Genomic DNA, 25256 nt, shown 5'->3' on the forward strand with positions numbered 1-25256 from the left:
AAAAAAAAAAAATCTGAACCACAATTGGAAAGTAACAACAGTGCCAATGTAGCCTTTTGTAAATTTATAAATGAAAAAGTACTTTGGTAATTTGCAGTTGGGTTTAAATTTGCCTTGTTTGTCTTGTTTGCCTTGTTTGCGGTTCAGTGGATAGTGGATGCAGAATTTACCTCTAAAATAGAAGAAATTCTTTTCAAAAACAGATCGAAAATGTAATTACTTCAGATATTGTCAGGAAAAGGCCTGATAAGCTAAAATTGCGCCTTTTTTAATCTAATTTGTCTAAATGAAACAGCCTCATTTTCATTTTAATGACTGAAACAAAGCAAAACAAGTAAAGTAAACTAACGTAAAGTAAAGTAGCACAACATAAAGTAACGGAAAGTACCATAACGTAAAGTAGATGACTGTGCACCTTTACAGGCACATTCAGCTGTGAGTGCATCAGGAGCGCCCCGGATTCACACTTTAAGATGGTCTTGTCACACCATCGCACATTGGAATCAGTGGCTCGATGGAGGTCTCACGCACATGTGCCTGAAGTCAGTAAATTGGGTTGAATAATGAGGATATTTTTTCTTCAGAATTATAGCACCCAATTGATCATAATCCAAACCCTTTTTGACGCAAATGTAAAGACTTTGAAAGTAAAATCTTGCTTCTTGAATTCCTCACCCTTGATTGACCACTGCTTGAAGTCATGTCTTCCCACACAGCAATCAAATGGACACACTTCCACAAAGAACAGCAATCAGAGTGTCAGTCTTCCACATGTAGCTGTCCACTGTAGACGCTGGCTCTCTTTGTGAGAACTCACACTCTGTTCTCTCTGTTAACCATATATATTTTCTACAATTTGCTCAGTTCACTTTCTGCACTACATCTGTAAATTTGACAGTATTTTTTGTGAACATAGTAAGCCTATTTTTAGATTTGAATTGTTTTTCTGTCGAATCGCAAAGGCAAGTTCCGATGTTTGTGAGTTTTGTTCATTGGCAATGGCAATAGACCTGTTCTGATTCTGATTCTGAACAACAGGCAGGAGCAGCAGACCACCACCACTCCGCGGACCTTTGCTTTGCACTTTTGTGGCTGTAAAATCCTTGCAATATGTTGCGTGGGTTGTGCTCAGAAATTTCATGGCCACTTTACGATCGGCTCAAACGCTCAAGTTGGGAAATGGAACGGCACGGGACTTCTGTAGATGTTGTGTGTGAAATGGTGGTCGTCCAAATTTTAATCAACATAAAGCTGACGTGGAGAATTAAAACATTTCATTAAGTTGAAAATTGTTCCCCAAAGTTTGTGTCTGTTGGGCTGTGGTTTATTACATGCTTTTTTATGTTGTCTTTTAAGTTACATATAAAGAAGTTTCACAATGTTCTATGTGAGAATGGAATGTTATAAAGTTGTATTTGTAATTTTTAAAAACTACTAGATTGAGTTTTGGTTTTGGATAACATTGAGCCTTTCTGTTCATTAGTTCCTGATGAAATTATTGATTTTAAACAATATATGAGCTGTGAAAGAAACCCACCAAAACTCCAAACCAAAACATCACTATCGGGACTAAAAAAGGGGCATTGCTTATTAATGGACCGAGCATTTACCCTTTAAAGGAGACATATAATGCAATTTAAACATTGAAAAGATGTCATAACGGTGTTCCTTCATCATTCGCTTACTCAAACTTTTATTAACTTGTATTAACATTTTTAACTTACATTTTGATTGTATTCCTGCTCAGAAAATCCCCCCACTCCTATCCTCACTCACAAGACTCTTCTAAACAAATTCTAAAATATTACTTGGCCGTAAAAACAATATAAACAAATGCAAATCTACTGCTTGTTACAGTAAATTCCGCTATGAAGAGGCGGAGCCAAGTGTCAGCAGAGAATCACTTCTACAGATGGTCCTATTTCTATTATGAAGCAGTTTTTGATCAATAATGCGATTTACAATGAACAAAATGAAAGATGATGATCTACTTGTGTCATAGTTCAATACTAATTACCCAAAATAATGCATAATATGTTTTCTTTAACTACAACTTGCCAGTGTTTACTCCTGGTCTGATCACTATGTCTCTTCCACTCGTACAAAACACCTCCGAACACAGAATTCTCGTCCCGTACATACATCCTCCAGCCGTGTGTTGAGGGACAGATCGGGAGCACCTCTGACAAATGCTGCCAGCTCGCGCCTATCAGTGTGCTGTCAGTGGGACAAGGCCGGGCCCTGTTTAACCCGACTTAAGGCCCCCGTCGCCGTCACCTTTAGCCAACTGCCCCGCGAGCCCTCCACCATTTGTTTGTGTCATGTCAGGGACGCGGCGGGCTCTCAAGGCTCGCTGCTCCCATGATCGCGCAAGACGCCGGCGCCGATGCGAGCACCGTGTCGGAGTGTGCGGGTGCGGTAGAAGTGACAAACACATGTCGCAGGGTCGTGTCACGTGTGAGGGTTACACACCGGTGCTTGTCCCAAGAGCCACCGGTGAGGCTAAAGGTTGCTAATGACGGAGGCAAGGGGAATTTTTAAGTCTGCACGGGTTTATCGATCTCATTAGGTTTATTTTGGGCTGTCGTGGAGTATTCAAACCACAGATTATTAAAAGATTAGAGGTTGGAGATGTATTGAAATATGTATAATCTCGCAATTGTTGTCTTGAAGATTCGAGAAACTAGAATAGCGAGTATATCATCTATTATTAAAACTATTAACAGACCTAAAACTGTATATATGAAGTAATATTTCTGCACTTTTGTGGTTAATCGCATTGTCCACTCAAGTTTTCTACGATACTTCATCCTTAAAAACGACTTGTGCGCGTTTCTTCACGTGTTGTAGAAACATAATCTGAATATTTGGCAAAAAGGCAAAAAATATTGAGAAATTCATTATTGTCAATATCCTCCAACCGTATTTAAGATAAAAGTTATTAACAGTTGACTGGGTGAAGAATTATGACGTAAAATAAAAGGTTGCCAAAACAGGTCTGAACATAGCAAGAGTGGGTGGCAGCCTTGATTGGTAACCAGCCTGTTTCATCCATTAATCAAACCGTCTTCTTCAATAATCATAAGCAGCTTAATTGAAAATTGTAATGTATACAACATGTCAACCAAGGAGCAACAATGGTCGGTCCCTATTAACCCTGGAAGATCACATCATTTGCCATCGACCGCAGATTATCAATAAGTGGTTGTGTTTCAGCAAGATTCCCTCCTGTTCCGTCCCGGTGTACCGCTTACGTAGCATGTTTCTGCCATATGTTGCTCTGCCACCGGAATACATTTCAAAATAAAAAAGAAACTGCTGACTCAGTTCTTTTCGCTGCATAAAATTCCACTTGCAAGGCGGCAAGTACCCGTGTTAGGCAAGTGACGCTTCAACCTTTTTCGGAAGGCGAGATTTTCTCACCCTTTTGATCCTCTTTTGCACACCTGGAATGGGAGCAAACAAGATTTCTCTGGCTTGAGTCTCTATGACAGATTGTGCCGCTCTGGCCTTGTGTGTTGGCCATGCCTGTGTTTGCACATATGTATTCTACTGGAATATGGTGGTGTCCAAAAGGCAGTGGTGCATGATGGGTAAGCAATCAGCACGCTCTCCAAGGACTCTCCCTTTACGTAGTAGGCGCCCTTTGAAGTGTGCTTGCAGTAAACACACGGCGCACTTCTCTCACCCACCACAAAGTCTCCGGGGGCAGAAGATTCAGCACAAGAACACTAATGAGCACATTAGAAGTGAGCCATAGAGGAGAATGCTACAGCTGTAAATGCAATTGTCTTTGCTGTTTCCAGATGCACTGTCTACACTGTCTGTATGTGAGGCGGCTTTTGTCTGCAAGGCATTACGTTTTCCTGAGTTTTATCTACTATAGACGTTCCGTACAGGTCCCTGTAGTGCGATCACATGAAGCTAATTTGATGCTAGTTCAAAGCAGGTGCATATTTGTTTACTATATTTACATCAGCTGGGATTTGAACTCTACGTTTTGCATGAAGACTGCCTTTAATGAGAATAACTTCATAGGGTTTAGGGTAGAAGTCACTCTCTTTAGCGGTTCATGGTCAACCATTTTGAGTACAAGCCCTAAATTCGAGCAAACTAAATACATGTTGCGGTGACACAACAGTTAGCACTCACTGGGATTGATTTCCGGACAGCGTTGGCAGTGGCGTTGAAAGAACCCAAGTAAAATTGGGAACCCAAGTAAAACATCAAAAGGGGCTGTCCAAACAAACACCACCCCTTCTGCTCTGTAACTTTGAACTGATGATAAGGTGCCTATAAACCACAGTATAGTTCTTCTACTTATACAACAATAATGCCACAGTTATAGTTATTGCAATTGCTGAACCCAGGACTGAAAACAGTATGTCAAAAAAATTGGTCTCACTGATGCCATCCCACCTATTGTGGTCAAATGATAAAACTACAGTCAAAAGAGAGACCTATTAATTAAATGTAATTACTGTAATGCGCCTGATGTAGCCTAAGGACTGACCTTTGGGGGCCCCAGGTGATCAAGATCTCAACCAATTCCCTGTCTTTCCTGTTGAGTGGCTACGCCTCTGGGGGTATAGGGCCTTTCTGCGTGGAGTTTGCATGTTCTCCCTCTGTCTGCGTAGGATTCCGCCGGGTGCTCCAGTTTCTCTTACCACTAAAACTTTTACTCCCCTCTGGCACCAGGACTCTCTAAGAAAAGAGATGCCAAATCTCAGTGGGACTTCCATGGTTAAATTAAGGTAAATAATAAATAAATACACCAGAAAAATCAAGACATGTATTTGCTGTAATTGCTGCTGTAGAACAAAAATCAGCAAAACGTTTTATTAAAATTACCACATTAATGCTCTAACAAAATCTTTGTAAAAGTATTTGACGGATGCAATTCATCAACAATCACCTGCTTTGTTAAATAAATGTTAAATCATCCAGAAAAATGCATTGCACATCATTTCTTGGGGCTGAATATGCTTTGCTGTCTAGATGTTTTATCCCACTAATGGTGAAAATAAATAAATAAATACAAAAAAAATGATGTGGTCGGATTTGTGTGAAGTGGAACATTTAAATCCATAGGCTATGATTTCTTATGCCGTATGAAACTGGTCTATATTAGGATCATCTTTAGATACTTGACCTTTTACTGGCTGGTAATTTGATATATGGAATGCAAATACCGTCTGAACTTTGATGACTAATTTGACTGAACTGGTGAGGTTCCTTGAAAGAACCCATGGGCTGTGGATTTGGTTTTGAGCAAAGGAGAGAGCGAGAGACGTGAGAATGATTTCAAAGAGTTCAGGCTGAATCATTTTTACACTCCACCTGCAATATTTTTGCTCATTTAATACCAGGATTTTACTGGCACTTCCCAGAATTAGAATCACAACACACATGATGCATTTGGTTTGGACAAATTGAATACTGACAGTGACAGCTTTTTACAAAAAAAACTGCATATTTGGACTATTGGGCAAAACAGTGTTACAGCTAAAGTAACATTTTAAAGGGATCTTTTTTTTTATATATCAAGAATAGTCAACAAATCTGCATGTTTGTATTTTGTGGGTTCTCTCACGGGTTACTTCCTCTGATTTGAGTGTGCAACAAACTGTCCATCATCCAGGCTTAACCCTTACTCAGCTGTATTCAACTGCACTTAGTTTGAACGTTCCTACCCATTTTCTTATATAAAAACTAAAATAAATGATTAAAACAATACATTTGGAAGCATATTTACGCCAAATTTAACACAACAATCTTCCGCGCTTCGAGCCGCCATCTTGTATTATCTTGTATTACTAACTTTGTCCATCCATTAGAAAGAAACCTTGATGTTGTCATGACGTTAGTAAAAGTCAACTTACAAGTTATATGAAGGTCTTAGTGTATGTATACATATTTTCCTGTTGGAACTAACGTACTGATATGAGAATTAGTCTTTGTTGTAAAATCTGCAATTTGAGACTAAATCAGACCGCTGCAACAAGTTAATAGCTAATTTTAAAGTATTTTTACAATGGCAAACACCAGAAGAAAACGTCATGAGCGTCACTCCGGACTAAATCTGAACTAAACAAGGACTAGAACAGGACTACAGCAAGTCCCAATCAGGACTAAACTTGGCTCAATTTTGAACTAAATAACAATAAAAAACTTCTTTCTTCTTGTTCTTGTTCTACAATGCTTCACCTGGCAGCTCTCTCACAGTTGCAGCTCTGGTTGATTGCTTACAATTTTGGAATTTCCGATTGAGCGGGAATTTCCTTCCTGGAGAACAAGGGAAAAGTTTTGCTGCTAAATATTAGATTTGTGTAAAATATTCATGTGCACCAACAAGTCAACACTGCACCCTTTCTTTTGAAAACTGCATTGTTGTCTGTGTCGAACATATTTGCTATTGAGATTGGCAGCTCTGTGTAACATCGGTCACTGTTCAGGCAAAAGCCCACAGTAACTGGCATTTCCAAGTCCCCCTTCAGAATATGAGTGAATTCATAACCACTTTAAGTCCGGCTACACCTCAAAGGTACCTGTGGAAGAAGTCGTAACTATTTCAGTGGCTCAGTTCACAGTCTATAACCTGGTTCGGCTCTCTCTGACCTCTCTGACAGGTTTATGTTGAAGTGTGTGTATCTCCACAGCCCTGTCTGACATGTACTCCTTCAAAAAAGCCCGACTTGTGACTCGCCGTGCTTCAGATATTTGACTATTTCCCGCCTGTCACTGTGATGAAAAGGAAACCTATAAGAAATTGACAGGCTGTATAGCTCAAGGCCAAACATATCCGGTGACGACTTGTTTCTGGCCAACAGGACCAAAAGATCTGAGGTGATATTTGAACATTTACAAGGCCGCGCACATGTTAGCGATTTACTGTGCGGGGAAAGTAAGTACACTATCAATTTGAGATGTACTTTGGGTAGATAATCTTTGATACTAAAGTTAAAAAGTCTTTTTGAACTTTTCCTTTCATTTTATTATGTATAATTTATTACTATTTTAAAATCCAGATTTATTACTGGGACTTTTCTAGCAGATTCAACAGATTTAATACTGGAATTTCACAATTATCTTAAAATGACTCAATGTTGTCTCACTTTAGGGTTACATGAACAAAGTAACTAAAAATGCAATAAAAAAAAGGTAAATATTCAATTAAATTCAAATATAACGGGTTCCTTTTTAATACAACAACCATGAGGAAGTTGAGTGATGACTGCTAATGGTGCATTTTATTGGAGCTGCTCAGTGGCAGTGTGTGGTTTGATGGAGTAGACTTTTGTCCCTTGTGACCATCACTAAAGACATCATTTGTCATCATCGATTTCAATGTGCTGTGTCAGTCTGCCTCCCTGACCTTCTGCAGTTCAGGCTACGTTCTGCTCACTTAAAAACATGTGACGAATGAAGCGACTGGGATCTTCACCTAAAGGGAAGAAACTGTAACATTACCTCGTCTTACTTTACTACTACATGAGCACAAAATACTGTGAACGCCATTGTAAAAAAAAAAGTCGAATATATCTCCATCTGAGTTATTTTTGAATATCCTTTTAGTGGTTTTGTGCATTGGCCCTGACGGACAAACACAAATCTGCAGTCGTACTAGGAAGAGCACTGTTATGCAGCTTCAGTTATAGAGCTGAAAACAGTGAGAGTGATGCTGGCAAAAGCAGGAGTCTAATGTAGGAGCAGCAGCGGTGGTGTAGTCGTTATAGATTAGGTTAGTCTGGTCCAATGGTTCTCAAACTGTAATGCGTGTACCAAAATGTAAGCAAGTTCAGTGTTTATTTTAGTGTTTCTTCTCCTTTTTCTGGCTTTTAACCAATAATGAGCTTTTGTCCTAGCACTTTGGTCCTCCTTCTTGTGTTTTTAATTTTTTTTTAATTCAAAACATGAAAAGGCAAGAATGAGGAAAAAGAACACAACCAGAGAGAGTAGATTTTTTTTTATTGTTTTAAAGAAGAATAAATAAAGATGTATTAATGCACACAGAGACTAAAACAACTGTCCCATTTAGTCCAGAGCTTTATAAATACATTTGATACAATTTATTTAAAGAAAGACCTGGTTTAGACCTGGTTCAATCCTGGTTTAAAACTAGTTTGGTCTTGGTTTGAGCCTAGTTGAAACTCTGCATCGACTGGTTCAATTCTGGGTAAATCCTAGTTTAATTCCAGTTCAGTACTGGTCGGGCAATTTTGCAGAGCGATGTTGGTTAAGGCTTTTGTATTTTCGAAAATAGCAGTTGTTATATAATTATTATTGAAACAGTTCTAGTGTTGGGAACATGTTGTACGATACCAAATTTTGTCTGAAGTGGTGGTGCTGTGTATCCATTATAATCTTGATTTAGACCTGTTTACACCTAGTTTAGTCATAATTTAGAGCAATGTGAGTCCTGCTGTAAACCTGTTTTAGTTCAGATATACTCTTGGTCCAGTCTCTTCGGTATTTTAGCCGCAGTAGGTGGTAGTGTCAAAATGAAATTCACAGCACTTATCTCAACATGTTGTTTCTTGCTGCTCATAGAGAAACTTAAAACACCTGACAATTATAACCGAGACACACGTAACCACAGGGGGACGTTCTATTATTAAAAATGCATCTTGGAATACCCAACCTTTGCACAACACACTTTGATAATTAGACGTATTAATACAGATAGATGTATCCCTGGTCTTTTCACGGTGAGCTGAGGCGGTGCCATCTCTGGTTCAAGTCCCTCTTTCATATTCGCTTCACTCTGGGCGGATGAATTAGAATGGATCTAAAAATGATTCAGAGTAGCAATCTCTAAGTGAATGTACCAAGAACACGCTGGTACACTAAAATGCACGTTGATAACTGATATAATGTTGCATCCTCATGAAAAAACCTTGAGTTGTGGTTCGTTTCATCCACGCATGGTTCAGTAATCCAGCATACATTTAGTCCGTCTCCGGCACATTCTTTTATCCGCTATGCATAACAGATGTTATTCTTCATGACGCATCCTCATCTTTTTATAGTCCAGGCACCTTCACCAAACTTTCATCATTTCCGTTTTTTTTTTCCCTGTATAAAGAAAATGCTTTGGCTATGATCTGCAAAGAATATTGTATGAAAGGCTTTTAAAAACACATGTATTATAGGCCATTTATAAAACTAAGTCATCAAAACAAACCAGGATTCCAGTGTGAAGAATAGTTCCAGGAGTCCCACAATTACCAATCGATTTGTCAATAAACTACAAATTAAACAACTGAGACAAAAATGGGCTGTCACTCCCCAATTTGAGTATTTTTCTGAATTTGAATCAGTGCTAGTCGTTAACTTTGTTTGATGATTTAAAAAAGCCCGCAAAGGTCACTTGTAGCCTTAGTTCGCCAGTCATTTAAATTAAAATGTTTGTTAAGGAAGTTTCATGATATGTATTTTCATAAACACACATTAAATCTCGTAATTGCATTAGTCACCAATCACAAGGTTTACAAAAGTTAGAGCAGAACTAAATTGCTTACCGCGTTGGAGCTCCCCCTTCAGCTCCCTTGTGAAAATACACCGTCAGAGAACAGACCCAAAAGTGTTTAATTTTCTTTGTCTATTTTCTTTTTCTTCTTTTTTAATGATATAAAAACAAACATTCAAAAGAGCCAAATTTCCTAAGATCGTTGTCTTCAGGTCAATGTCGGCAAATTTAACAAGACTGGTTTTCCACCCAGAGACAGCAGGGGGCAAATATATACTTTAAACCCCCCAAAAACATGTAATTAACCATCACAGGGACTTACAAAGACAATTTAAAAGGTAAAATTATACTTATTTCTCCTGTAAAACAGCCCTGTCTAACCATCTATTTTCCTTTTCATCCATTTCTTCTATTTGCATAAAGATTACACAGTATTTGTTACAAGCACATCAATTCAATCACAGTATTCGTATCCTCATAAGCTAGGTACATGCCCCTTATTTGTGCCGCTTACTTACAATAATTAAAATGTGTTGTTTTCTGCATTAATACCTGATCCTATCTTTGCTATCTGGTGTGGGCCAACATGTGTGTGGAGCGTTTTGATAGCGGCTCTGCATACATTAACCGGTGCCATGCGAGTGCACAATATTTCAGTGCGTGTGACCAGGCGCTGACAGCATATTTCACCGAGCGGAGAACCTGCATTGCAGTGCTGGTGTGGGACAGGGTCAGCGCTGAGCAGAGAAAGAACGCCAGGGCAATGGGTGTGGGCCAGCGTGTTACTCTGCTCCGGAATAACCTGGGACGGTTTGTCGGGTTTAATGACGGCGGATGACATAAATTATACCGAGTTGCATCTGGGTTACACACAAAACTATGTCCCAGTTGTGCAGTGTTGTTGTATATTGAGTTGTAAAGTTTTTATGCTTCTTCCAAAACTGTAAAGAGAGGTAAAGGATATTTGTTTACTCAGGGGCAGGAGGGGGACCGCATGAAGCCTATAATGTGCATTTCTTACTATACATAGAGAATAATTAACAATAGTACAACTTTTAATTTATATAGTGCTATTAGGATAGTCAAAGATGCTTCTAAGAACAGTAAGCAACAATGTTTTGACAGTGATAATGAATTTAAAGATTAAAAGCAGTTTGAAACAGGGATTCTTGTGTGTCTGGTCACTCGTACCGTGCAGTTCATTGGTCGTGTCGTGTACAACTAAATCAAATCTCTCTCAACTCAGATTAACAGGGTTTTATGCTTCGCTCTTTAATTCTGAAGAAATATGCTATGTTTTTCAGTCCCTGTGATATATCTTTTTTTCCTCGGGTTTTTATGTTGAACCCCTGCAAAAATAAATGATCAGTTTCATAGCTTTTTCTGTTGAATATTTGCAAAACTGTAGTAGTTTAGTTGTTGTCAATGATCGATGGCTTCTAAGTTGACCAAATGTTGTATTAGTCGATATTGTGTATTTTTTTTACATAACTGCAGAAAAGAGAAAGCACAGAGTGAGTTGGAGCCGGAGTATTTTGGGAATGATTAAACAGTATAATCTGCATTATTACATATGCAGATGCTGTTTAGTACTTCTCTGTATATCGTTTTTGGCCGAGATCCTAGAAAAACATGCTTGAGCTTTTGTCAGTGCCTCCCCTCCTTTTTTGTGTGTTGAGTAATCAATGCAAATGGACTACAACTAAATATTTGATGTGAAACTACAAGGCCTCCATACAGAAAATACCTCCATTCTGAAAGTATCATACTCATGTACGTTTGATTCCCTGTGTTCCAGCCGTGGCCCCCACACTCCCCAGCATCCGCTCGGAGGTCTTCAAACCCTGCGTAGAAGACAAGGACCTGGCCTTCTGCCTGAACGAGGGGGAGTGCTCCATCATCGAGACCGTGGCCGGAGTTCACAGACACTGCAGGTAAGAGACGAGCGCTTGCTTTTCTCCCGCCTCAACATTTTACGACGTCTGTCCTTCCCACAATCTCTGACCTTGGAGTCGGTTTCATAGAATCAGAGTTTGCTTTTAGCGCTGCTGTCTGAGTGAGCAGGGGGGAAAGAAAGACAGCCCAGATCACTCAAATCTGTGCTTAAAAGTGGTGTTTGTAGTCACATTTCTGTCTGGCTTGACTGAGAGACATGTTTAAACTGTTGGGCTGTGCAATAGTAGAAAAGGCATGCAACATTCAGCAGCTGTTGGATAGTGTAAAAGTGATGTAACTGAAGCGGAATACTCTTTCTTTGAACATATGATACGTTTAGTTGGTGACTTTTATTGTTAAAATTCAAATAGTCATCTGTGTAGAAGAATCCAGTCTGCAAGATGAATTTGGGTGACATAATCTAATCGAATTAAATGAATACAATTTTATTTATTGGTTATATTTATTGGACATTGTGGGCAACATTGTTCAACTTTGCTCATTTTAAGAGTAGTTTTTATCACCATTGGCATAAATTACCAATGCTACAATCAAGGTTTTGTTTTGGCATCATGCACAATGCTCGAGAGGAGCTGGCATCAGAATAAATAAAGTTCGCTTTGATAAACGCTAGATTGTTTGGCGTTGAATTTGAGGAAAACAACAATGCATTTGTAAATTGCTGAATGACTTGCAAATGAAAAGGGAGGACATGGTAAGCGGCGGGCGGCTTCCTGCAAATCAGAATTCAGTCAAGTGTGAATTAAACTTTTGTTACATGTTTGTTTCTGTGGACATTATAAAAGGATAAAACAGCAAAAAGAGAAAAACAAAATCATATTTGAAAGAGCGATGCAAAAACACAATTGGTTCCAATATTTTTTGTAGATTTAAGCCGTATTTGGACAGTGTTAGTTTTACCATCTGTAAAATTGTAATTACCCCATAAAATATATGTGTGTGTGTATAAGTCATTCACTCATTTAGCTGACTTTATTCTAGTAAATAAACTAAAATATGACAACTAAATATGACAAGAACCTTTTAATTAATCTAAGTTACTAGAATTTCTTATATTTTCAAATATTTTATGTTTGTTTGCTTTAAGTGTTCTATACCTGCATGAAACACCATCATATATTTATACAAAAAGAGTCTCCACAACAACAGGCTTGTACTCATCTTTTCTTCCATTTTTTGTGTGTTTTTACTTTTTAATTGTAAGGAAAAAAAATATTGGATTGAAGAACTGTCCGTGCTGAATTAACTATATTAACCTAAAATGGACCTAGAGAAATTTTGAATCGATAAACTTCAACTAAAAACTGCTGAAACTTGCTGAATTACAGTAAAGGGAGATTTTTTACAGATATTCTCACAGATATGAGAGAATGTATATATATATGAGAGAATATATAATATAGTGATTCGCCCTAAGTAAAACTGATCCCGTCCAAATATGTAAAATAGAGTAAAAGTCTGGTATCTCAAAGTCATTGTGTAGTATTAAATAAATAGTTACACAAAAGTTACTCAAGTAGAGGTATTTGAGTAGATGTAACTACCCACTTCTGTTGGTTAAGATTTACTATTTTTTTTCTCTATTGACACTATAAAACTAGCCTGAATCTAATTGAGGAAATATTCTCTCCTAATATTTCTTTTTTCTTTTCTTTTTTTCAATAAAAAAAAAGAATAAACATACTTCACATAACACAATCAGAGAGCAAAAATATGAATAAGACCCCAACTAAAAGAAACAAAATCACAGCACATTTCAATTCAAATAAAAGTCCCACTTGGTCAAAAAGTCTGTCCAAATATATTTCCATTTGGTGCTATTTGATATCGCTTAGCAAACAAACAATTCAAACCATTATACTGCATGTCATTTAACTCGGTAAATAAATCTTTGCCATACTTTGACGCAACAAACAAACAAAACTCTGCCTTATCACTCCGCACACTTTAATTAACTCTGTAACTATTCTTTTTCTTTTGTATTTGACTGCAATAGCGAGTCCATTCTGCTTATCTCTTCATTTGCAATTCAAAACCAAACAAATGGCTCTGGCCTTTTTCATCAACTCAATATAGAAAGTGTAGTTAACAAAAAAACAAGGACACATTTATCAAACTCTTGTAGACTTGTGCCCGCCACTAATTTCGCATTCTTTTAATTCAGCCACACTCCGTTTTCGCTCGATTTTCTTGTCAATTTAAGCCCTTGTTGAAAATTGCAAGAGCCTTTTTGATCGCCTCTCTTGTACTGCGAGGGTGGTCTTCTCGTACCTCATGGACCATCGCCCTCGCTCTGATGGACGACTTTTAAAAATACATGATAAGATGATGGGCGGTGTTCACGGCGTGGGGCCATAGTGCCGAATAAGGCTCATTAGGAGGAGCGGACCCGGAATTAAAAGGCCTGTCCGAGAGCCGTCTCAGAAAACGATGATTTATTAATGACACAAGAACAAGAGGTGAGCTTGGAGTGCAAAAGATGAAATATCAAAGGCTTCAACTGAATTTCGGCTTTATTATTATGACCCCTTGACAAAATCGGTTCCCATGAAGCTACATTATGTTGTATGACCTCCGTAGACTGCACTGTGACTGGCGTTCTGTTCAAGGATTTCATTTTTGAGGACTTTTGCTGAAGGAAAATAGAGATTTATTTCGATAATTGTGATGGAAATGCAGATTTTTCATCATTCTGAAACCAAGTAACAATTGTTTTCAGCATTTGTCAAAAGCCAGTTTCTTAGCATCAATAATATGTTCTCTTTTTACCTCTACTTCTTAATTAGACTAATACTTATACTTTTGAAAATAACCATGTACGAGCACTGCAGTTTAGTAGCGCAACAAGAACTGCAGATTCAGCGCTGTTCTGATCTTCTCGTTCAACCGTCACGCTTTGTAAAACTTGGTAGAATTCTCCTTTTTAATTGCATTCTGCTTGTTTCCATGGAGATGTTCTTGCTTTGCCTGGAATATTTCACTATATGGTATTAAACTTATCTTACCGTTAGCCTCACAACATAATTGCCAGTCATTTTTCAAGGTTTTTGGTTGATTGGAAAGTCAATACATTCTGCCATCAGCCTTGACTTCTTCTTGATTGAAAGTGTTTTTTTTGCTGTGAAAATACTTCTGATTGGTCGAGGTGTCGAGGACGGAGTCAGTGAAACTTACAGATGCAGCAGAGTCTAGAGCATGGCTGTCCAAAGTATGGCAAAGTATGTCATAATAATAATACTATGTTTAATGCCATTGGTGGTTTTCATATTCTAGAATGCGATGATGTCATGTGATGTCAAAATAGGGTACAAAAGCCAAATGTATTTTATTTTTGTACTATTTTATTTTTCATCAGAACATAAAACATCAGCACACCAGAAACATCACAACTCCAGAAGAGGGGGTAAAAAAAGAAAAAAAAAAACACAACAAAAAACAAAAACAAAAGCAAAACAAATAATACGGGAAATAAAAATAAAATAAATAATAGTATTAATAATGAATAAAAAAACTCAATATACTATAATAACTCGATATTGTATTTTCATAAGAGCTATCCAAAAGGTCAACTCACAAATGCTGAACCTGATCATTTCCATTCGTAACTTTTTTTAACTTATTTTTTTTTAGTTCAAATAGATATAATTGTTTCTTTGTGTGTTTATTCATGGAGTTTAAAAAGTCAACATCTCTCTCGTCGGCTCTTGCAGTACCCAGCCCTATAATGATCTGAGGGCATAACCGCAGAAGCAGGAGCCCTGTCTGCCATTTCCCCGCGGCTGTGTTGCTTATGTTTGTGAGATTGATTGTAGGTTTGAGTCAACATTTATTTTTATAGGTCATTTCTTTTTCACTTAGAGTGAGTCTCGGCAGGAAGTCAGACGCTGTCATCATTCAAATAGACACTGGATGATATTGATGGTGTTTTTGTGTATTCTGGAGGACAACCCGATGTACTGTATGACGGATTTGGGTAAGGGAGGGACAAAACTGGGCAGGAAGATGCAAAAGACACTGCAGGGCTCAGACAATAAATCTAGAAGAGTAGTAAACTTTTATCAGACGTGCTTGCCAAAGTACTGCTTTTTATTGCTCGAGTAAAAGTAAAGATACACCTGGTCAAATATTAGGTTTGTGGCTCTCAAAAATAATAAAATACAGTTGGCTTTGTCGGAACTGTTTTTAGGTAACACATTCTTGTATGCAATTGTTTAAATGTGTGTGGATGTTATGATCTTTAATGAGACTTTGCTGGTTAAATGAAGGTTAAAAAAAAAATCAAAAAACTGCAACAAGTTAATCGACTGATTGCAACTAACCGATAATAGAAATAGCTGTCATTATCGTTATGTTGAGAGAAGAGGTATTTTGTCTCAGACAAAGCAGGATTTCATCAAAATGACATATTTGTAAATTTTGTGGTTTTGATTAAACAATTATTTTGTCTGAAAATGTTCTCCACCAGGATTTATTCGAACGGCTTCACTCCAGCTTTATCTGGGTAGAATGACTTATCCCAGGTCTTTCTCCTTCTGAATCCATTAATCAAAAGAATAACTACTAGAAAGTCGGTGTAATCCCTCATTCGTCCAGGAGTGTTCCATCGTAGAAAAAGGTTCAGTTGTTTCATCTGGACTCAGTCTAGAAAAAAATAAGACATTTCAACTCTCATCCAAGAGTCTCATTGTCAATAAGCGAATTTAGGCCGGGAACTCAGATATTTATACTATTCTGTGATAAGCCCTGCCCATCGGCATGGAATTTTGAACCCCTGGAGAGGTAGGCGTCCAGAGCATTCGGATGCTAATCAGGTCCTCAGGGGTGAGTGAGCCAGGGACACACAATAACAAAAGGGAGACTAATAGCCCATTAAAGGGCTGATAGTAAACAAAAGACTAGTTTGATAGAAACAAAGAGGGTAAGTTTCTGTTGAAACAAAACAATTTTTCTTCTACCTCAGAAGGGCCCGCCCCATGGGCAGGGCCTACCACAGAATAGTATAAATATCTGAGTTCTCGGCCTAAATTCGCTTATTATTCGTGGATGCAAAACAACTTACTCCAGCTGAACTCAGACAAGACTGAAATAATAGTTTTTGGCCACAGAAACAAAGAGAAAGTGTTAGTGGTCACCTCCAGAGTCTCGCTCTAAAACCTACAAATCAAGTTAGAAATCTGGGGGTAATAATGGACTCAGACTTGAACTTTAATAGCCACGTCAAATCAATAACATCAGCAGCTTTTTACCATCTAAAGAACATTGCCAAAATCAAAAATATAGTGTCAAAACCAGATTTAGAGAGACTTATCCATGCGTTTGTCTCCAGTAGATTAGACTACTGTAACGGCCTGCTCACTGAACCATCTCGGACTCTGAGGACCTCAGGGACCGGCCTCTTGCTGGTGCCCAGAGTCAGGACAAAACATGGGGAATCTGCGTTTCAGTTTTATGCAGCTAAAATCTGGAACAGTCTTCCTGAAGATGTGAGACAGGCTTCAACTCTGACAATGTTCAAATCTAAGCTAAAAACAGTTTTGTTTAGCTGCGCATATGACTGAAAGGATTTTTTCTTTGCACTCTTCTCTTTTGTTTGTGATTTTATTAGTTTAGAAAATCAGTTGGATTGATAATTTTTAATTTAGTTAATTTTATTGTATTTCTGTAATTTCTTTGTGATTTGAATGCATTTTTCCTGCTGTGTGAAGCACTTTGAATTGCCTTGTGTATGAAATGTGCTCTACAAATAAACTTGCCTTGCCTTGCCTTGCCTTATTGACAATGACTCTTGGATGAGAGTCAAAACATCTTGAGTCCAGATGACTAGAACTGAACTTTTTTCTACGAAATAACTACTAGACTAATCGATTACCAAATTAGTTGCATCCCTACAATTTTGTGGATTATTAAACACTAAAAGCCCAGTCTTAGACCATAAATTTATCATTGCGAGATAGAGTCGAAGGTTAACGCACATTCAGTTTGGTGAGCCATGTTTTTGTAAAGGATTGTTCAATGGACACATGGAGTGACAAAGCAAACTTTTCTGCCAACAATTATGATTCTAGTTAGTGTATCTCTTAGTTTCCTCCAAGCCAAGTTGGATGTTGCTCTTATGTTTGAAAAAGCACTTAAAGTCTTAGGTTTTACAATGCCTGTCTCACTGCAAAGAGCATAATATATATATATATATATATATATATATATATATATATATATATATATATATATATATATATATATATATATATATATATATATATTGTCAGTCTAGTCCTGTATTCAATTGTTGCGTATGCTCTCATTTTTAAATTTAGGATTGGGTTTGTATTGTTCTGAAACGTAGCCTTAGTTCTGCAGTGGCCTTTATTCTTTATCCCTCTTTGCCGGATTTTCTTGCCAATGCTTATAAGCTTCCTAAAATAAGCATTGCAAATGTGAGTTTAAGACCTAGTTTTACATGAGGGCTCCCCAAGTACAATGAGTGTTGCACTAAATCCTGGTGGGATGATGGTGTTTTTGTCACAAGCTATTTTTGTTGTATTAGTGAGTGTGCATTATACATATCTCATGTATTTAGCCTGAACATATCTGAACTAAGGTTTACGTTCAGCAGAACAACGTTCTCCAGCTGAACTCAGACAAGGCTGAAATCATTGTCTTTGGCCCACAGTCACCTCCAGAGTCTTGCTCTAAAACCTATAAATCAAGTTAGAAATCTGGGGGTAATAATGGACTTTAACAGCCACGTCAAATCAATAACATCAGCAGCTTTTTACCATCTAAAAAAAAAGGCCAAAAGCAAAATTATAGTGTCTAAGCCAGACTTGGAGAGACTTATCCATGCATTTGTCTCCAGTAGATTAGACTCCTGTAACGGCCGCTCACTGGCCTCTCCAAACGAGCTGTAAAACAGCTGCAGTTCATCCAGAACGCTGCTGCTCGGGTCCTGACTAGAACCAGGAAGTATGATCACATTAGTCCTGTTCTCAGGTCTCTGCACTGGCTCCCTGTGGCTCAGAGAATAGACTTTAAAGCAGCTCTGCTTGTGTACAAGTCTCTCCATGGCCTAGCACCAAAGTACATATCGGACATGTTAGTGCCATATGAACCATCTCTGACTCTGAGGACCTCAGGGACCGGCCTCCTGCTGGTGCCAGAGTCAGGACTAAACATGGACCGGCCTCCTGCTGGTGTCAGAGTCAGGACTAAACATGGACCGGCCTCTTGCTGGTGTCAGAGTCAGGACTAAACATGGACCGGCCTCCTGCTGGTGCCAGAGTCAGGACTAAACATGGACCGGCCTCCTGCTGGTGCCAGAGTCAGGACTAAACATGGGCCGGCCTCCTGCTGGTGCCAGAGTCAGGACTAAACATGGGGAATCTGCGTTTCAGTTTCATGGAGCTAAAATCTGGAACAGTCTTCCTGAAGGTGTGAGACAGGCAGCACTCTAGCAATGTTCAAATCTAAGCTAAAACAGTTTTGTTTAGCTGTGCATATGACTGAAAGGATTGTCTTTGCTCTCTCATAGGTGTTAAACTGTTTTGTGGTTTCTGCCATGCCTTAATTATTTTAATTATATTTTTTCTGTTGTGTGAAGCACTTTGAATTGCCTTGTGTACGAATTGGGCTCTAAAAATAAACTTGCCTATGTTCCAAAATAGTTTATTATCATCAAGACCTGCACCGAGGCATTTGGCATATCTTACCTTGACAGTATGGTTCTTATATGTCTCATACTTGGTCCGCAATACTCTGGAGCTATTATTGCTGGAGAAAATATCACAAAAACAGCTAAGTATATTCTCTATTCCAAATGTACAGCGTTGTTAAAACGAACTGCAACAAGTACATGGAACAATAAAACAGTTGAACTAAAAGATCTTCACTAGTGCAAAGAAAAAGTCACAATATGTTGAACCTGAAAAGTGTGTTTCTGTTATTGAACGATAAGTTGATATAGGGTTATCATTTGTTATAAATAAGACAAAAGATGTTGTTTATGTTTGAGTCAGTGACAGGATGCGCTGTACAGACAATGACACATATTTTTGAATAAAACCAAATGTTGTGTGCATCACAGCTTAGTGATTCATGCTCCCTTAGGGCCTAAATGAATGCAAAGTTCTTATTATGATTTGGTTAGTCACTGCTTTGCGAAAACCTTGTTGTGGAAAATAAAAGTGGGTTGACTTAACAGAGGTCATACCACTTGCTACTTTTTGATTTAGTAGATGTTTTTTATAATCATTGATAAAGTTTGTTCACAATTTTTTGTTGGATGTTTATTCATCAATCATTATATTAAACTGTTCTCTAAACTGTTGTGCTGCGATATTGGGAAATAATTATTAAAGGAGGTCATAAGAATTGTCAATAAATCTTTATTTTTTTTGTCAGCACAAAACACAAAACGTCTTTAATCTTGTATGTATCGACAAATACATTTTACCCAAATATCAGACAGCAATGAAAAGCCTTTGTATCTCTATATCTGGTGTCAAATTGTGGAATGACTTGAGCAAGATTTTTTTCCCAGATTGTTCTTGGTTTATATTTGTTTGTGTAAAAGCTATATAAAGAAATTATATGCATGTACTATAAAAACAATGAAAAGTCTTACGTTGGATATGTTTTCTGTTCATTTACTTAATGCGTTAACACATAACAGGAAACTGAAAATGTTAAGTTATGTAATTAGAAAAGCGGGTGGGATTAGTCTTTGCACAGAATCTTTTATTCTGACTTGTATTCTTGCAATGTCGATATTTGTGACATGATTTCATTCATTCATTCTTTAGACATGTTTTAGAGTGCTAGATTCTTTGTGTGATTTTTTTTTTTTTTTACATTCTCAAACCTATAACTTTTAGTGTAATGAAACAATAGCCTGCAATGAGAATAATTCATACTAAGAGAAGACATGTGACAAATAGTCTACAATGGGTTAAGAAAAAGCCAGTTCTAACCTTGCTCCAAGACATATTGCTGTTTTGTCCTTTGCTAACATTTGCTAATATGATAGTGTATTAAATCCAGTTCAGAAATAAGCAAATTACAGCATACCAGCTGATTTCCATCGGCCCTGAGATGTCATTTACTGCACACACCGCTACATACAACCCATATGTTCCATTAACCCAAAATAATACTTGAGTGGGAGGTGTAGCAGAACGGGCTGTCATCTCCAATCCTGTCTCCTCCGATGTGCTTCCAGAGCTTGCGAAGTTTCCCGATGATGAACTCTGAATTCTCTCCCCCGTGGATACCGTGTCCTTCCGCAAAAGCAGAAGCAGAACAATGCCAAAATTAAATAGCAAAGTGGGGAAGTGAGGTCGTCTTCGCTGAGGAGACACTCGCAAGCTGTTTTCGACGCCGATGCACGGAGTCGGGGCTGGTTGACAAGGCCTGGGAGGATGTAGGGGATGTAGGGGATGTAGGGGATGTAGAGGATGTAGAGGATGGAGGGGATGGAGGGGATGGAGGGGATGGAGGGGATGGAGGGGATGGAGGGGATGGAGGGAATGGAGGGGATGGAGGGGATGGAGGGGATGTAGGGGATGTAGGGGATGGAGGGGATGGAGGGGATGTCAGCGTACACCTCAGCAGACTGACGGGTGACGGGGGAGGGCTGCCATGAACTACAAACTCATTAAACATGCAGGAGGAGAACGCTCAGGAGTGTCGCTATTAAAGCTATGGAGATATTGTGACTGTCATTGTTGCATAATGAGTAGAAGTATGTCGGTGTAATCCCTCATTCGTCCAGGCGTGTTCCATAGTAGGAAAAGCTTCAGTTGTAGTCATCTGGACTCAGTTTGAAAAAATAGACGTTTCGACTCTCATCCAAGAGTCATTGTCAATAACAAGACCCGCCCATTGGGAGGAGCCTTCCTGAAGTAGAAAGAGTTGTTTGTTTCAACAGAAACTCCCCCCTTGTATCTACCGAGCTAGCCTATTCAGAATCTTAATGGGCTATTAGAATCCTCTTTGTCTTTGTGAGACCCTGGCTCAACCACCCTGAGTACCTGATTAGCATCTGAATGTCCTGGTCCTTTACCTTTCCAGGGGTTCAGTAACCCATTATAAATAACAGGGAAACTGAACAGAGAAGGAAGGGTGTTTCTATCCCTTATGTGTCTGGCCTGTCGGAAAAACTGCAGAGAATTTTTAGACAACACGAAGTCCCTGTTTATTTTAAACCAGGAAACACTTTAAGACAAAAACTGGTTCACCCAAAGGACAAATTGCCGACTCAAAAACAGAGCAATGTAGTTTATTCGATCCAATGCAGTGAAGAAAGCTGTAAAGAACGTTACATAGGTGAGACGAAACAGCCTCTACACAAGAGGCTTTATCAGCACAGAAGAAATACTAGTTCAGGACCTCAGAGCGCCGTGCATCTCCATCTTGAAGCCTCTAATCACTCGTTTGAAGACGGTGAGGTGAAGGTTTTAAGCAGGGAGAAAAGATGGTTTGAAAGAGGAGTTAAGGAAGCTATTTTTGTTAAAAAAGAAAGACCTTCTTTAAACAGAAATGGAGGGCTTAGGTTTAATCTTCCTGTTATTTATAATGGGTTACTGAACCCCTGGAAAGGTAAAGGACCAGGACCAGGACATTTAGATGCTAATCAGGTACTCAGGGTGGTTGAGCCAGGGTCTCACTAAGACAAAGAGGATTCTAATAGCCCATTAAGATTCTGAATAGGCTCGGTAGATACAAGGGGGGAGTTTCTGTTGAAACAAACAACTCTTTCTACTTCAGGAAGGCTCCTCCCAATGGGCGGGTCTTACCACAGAACAGTATTAATATCGGAGTTCTCGATCTAAATTCTTTTATTGACAATGACTCTTGGATGAGAGTCGAAACGTCTACTTTTTCAAACTGAGTCCAGATGACTACAACTGAAGCTTTTTCTACTATAATGAGTAGAACTACCTTTAAAAAAGGAGCTAATTGGAAAAGCGAATAGTTTATTTTCTACAATAGGTGTACTTTATCTTATTTCCGTCTGCCAAATGTATTTCTGTATCATTTATTCCTTTGTTCATACAGGGTAATCCCTCATTTGTCCAGGAAAGGTTTCAGGTATTCATCTGGACAATGTTTTCAAAATCAAAACGTTTCGACTTCCATCCGAATGTCATTTTCAATCTGAGGAGCTAGTCTGAGAAACTTGACTTTGATGTATTTTTTTGCACAATAACTTGAAATGAACAATAGAATAACAAAATGAAAAGAGAGTCCTGTCAAAGAAATGTCTTAGTGTTGTTTTGAACTTTATCATAAAAGAACTATTTGGAAATAGTACCAAAATTGTAACGGTTTTAATCCGCTTTGAGATTAGCCTAACATGCTGCGTCACAACAGGGACTTTCTTTTTAGATCTTGTCCTTTCCCTAAAAACACGTCAACAACAACAACTGTTTGATCGTGGCCGTAGTAAAAACATGAGTGGGTCTTGCACCATCTGTGTTTGATCTGATGCACATCGACAGACACAACCATTTATGCTAATTATCAGCAGCAGACCTCCAGCGCCGCGGGATCACTACTGACACAAAGCATACGGGGCATGCTGTCAAATGAGCACAAACAAGCGGGGCCTTTTCACAACATGGGGACTGGATATTGTTGAAACGTATACAGGAAAATACGGAGATAATTTAAAAAAAGAAAAAGTTTTGGCAAAGTTTCTTGGGTCAATAGAGAGAGTCGGAAAACTGTTGATTTTAGAGGAAACGCATTCATTCTCCTCTTTTAAGACATGTTCAGTGTATTTCAAGCAGAGCCAATTCAAGTTTTAATGGAGGTTGTTGACATGAAGTCATCCCAGAAAAGCAGGTTGCGCTACCATTGCAGTGGTATTTAGGCCAAAGCTACATTTAGCATTATTTGATTATTTTATATTTCTACAAATTTGTGTTGTTGGATCACGTTATTCTTCTCCATGTCTGTATTTGGCACGATAAATATCCTAAGATCTGAATATGCTCATGTCGCTGATGAACAGTGTGTGACAGAGCAGCTCTTCTACATTGAAATAGCTTGCTTCCCCCAAAAATGTTGGTTGTTTGATTTCCTCGGATGCTGTCTGTTTTGATATTGAATTAACTTACTGTAGAATATAAACAACACAGATCAGGCATGATGACCACCCAACTGTAATACATTCTATCACAAGACATTTGTAGACACGCTCTGAAACAGTTGACTCTGCCATTGACAAAAGTTTTCAAATGTGTTTTGGTCATTTTAGGGATGTGAACATGATTATATTATTAGGATAATCAATCGTGATTATTCGGGGGACAATATAATCTTAAGAACCAAAAAATAATAATTGTGACATTTTTTAAATATTTTTTTTGTTCACTATATAGCCCAAAATGTTATTTTATCTGGCTGTTTTTGTCATATTTAATTATATTTTGTCTTTCAAAAAACAGAACGAAAATTTAAGCTGTCACTGTATTTTGGTCACAGTCTCAATAATCATGAAACATCTTTTTTTTTCTCACAATTTTTTCTCACTAACATCATAACACAAACATCATATATCAGGACATCCCTAGTACATTTGTGTTAATATCATGTCTACTTGACCAGTAAAATATTCACCAATAATCCTATCTCATATAACAGAAGATGTTGAAGATCTAGTCTATGCCTGAGCAGTGTGTTAACTTCTAAAACAAGAATTTGTGAATTACTGTTGCATTTTGTTTGGAATAAAATACATTTTGTAGGAATTCTTTCACAACACCAGACGCCCATGTCCTCTTTCAGTACCCAGATCACTTTGCTGGAATCCTATGAACACTCTTGATTATTTTTCCATAACATGTCAGATGCTATTAAGTTTGGTGCAGAAAAAGTTCGGAAATAGTGCAAATGTAGTCAAATTTGTCCGGCAAAAGTAAATTATTCGGTGAACCACAAATCTGCCCAGCACCTGTCGGCTATTTTTTTTAGTGACACCTGGTTGTGGGCATTTGTACATTAATAATGAAGCTTGCTTTACCTGCGGCTCCCAATGAATGTTTAATGGTCATTCTGATTGGTGGAGTTTTCTTCGGTTGAGAAGCTGTACTGTAGCTATTGCAACACAAACTGAATCCTCCACTGTTACAAAATGTGTTTTTATTTATTTATTTACTTATGGCAGAAATGCAACGTTATACCTTCAAAAACTATATACTTTGTTGTAGATAAAATACTCCCCACCTAACCACGCTGTTGCAAAAACACACAAATAAGGTCCACTTACACCATCGCCTTCTCTAACTTTTTAGGACATTGTATCAACAACTACCTTCATAATGGCTGCCTTCTGTTGCTCCGATGATGCAAAGTTAGCTTTATAGTTGAAATGGGCTGATGAAGAAGCCAAGACGGCAGAGAAACAAGCCGAGACATACATAAAGAGGCGCGGGCGTACTTCATTATACCTAGTAGGGCTTCCTCTGGTTTGATTGATATGGAAATAATGTAAGAATACAAAGGATTACATGAAAGAGGGGATGTTTTAAGGATGATGACATATGCCGGAGTGAAGGGAAAAGCTGTATTTTCTTATCTAGAGACAGCTTTTCTTCAAAATAGAATCTACCCTATAGGTAAAAGTATTATGAAATGAAATTTGAAGCAATTACAGTGCAATTTACAACAGAAACTGGCACGACTACTACTTTCACAAGCACTATACTACTACGTGTTACTATTATTAGTGTCAGTAATTACTTCGGTTTGTTGGTTATGATTCTACATCTGCTTATAGAATACAATAGAATTTATTATACTCCGAGGGAAATTTGTCTCGCACTTGTCTTGC

General features: G+C 38.2%; 1 protein-coding gene across 1 annotated transcript in view; it reads left to right on the forward strand.

Annotated features, from left to right (window-relative positions):
• Positions 1–25256, forward strand: part of nrg3b (neuregulin 3b) — a 311990-nt gene that overhangs the window by 140652 nt on the left and 146082 nt on the right. Inside the window, 1 exon segment of the mRNA XM_072455883.1 lies at positions 11268–11403. Coding sequence (XP_072311984.1) covers positions 11268–11403 — 136 coding nt within the window.

This window comes from Eucyclogobius newberryi, unplaced genomic scaffold, assembly GCF_026437365.1.
Source record: "Eucyclogobius newberryi isolate DKJ021-1_F unplaced genomic scaffold, fEucNew1.0.hap1 SCAF_20, whole genome shotgun sequence".
Taxonomy (NCBI): Eukaryota; Metazoa; Chordata; class Actinopteri; order Gobiiformes; family Gobiidae; genus Eucyclogobius; species Eucyclogobius newberryi.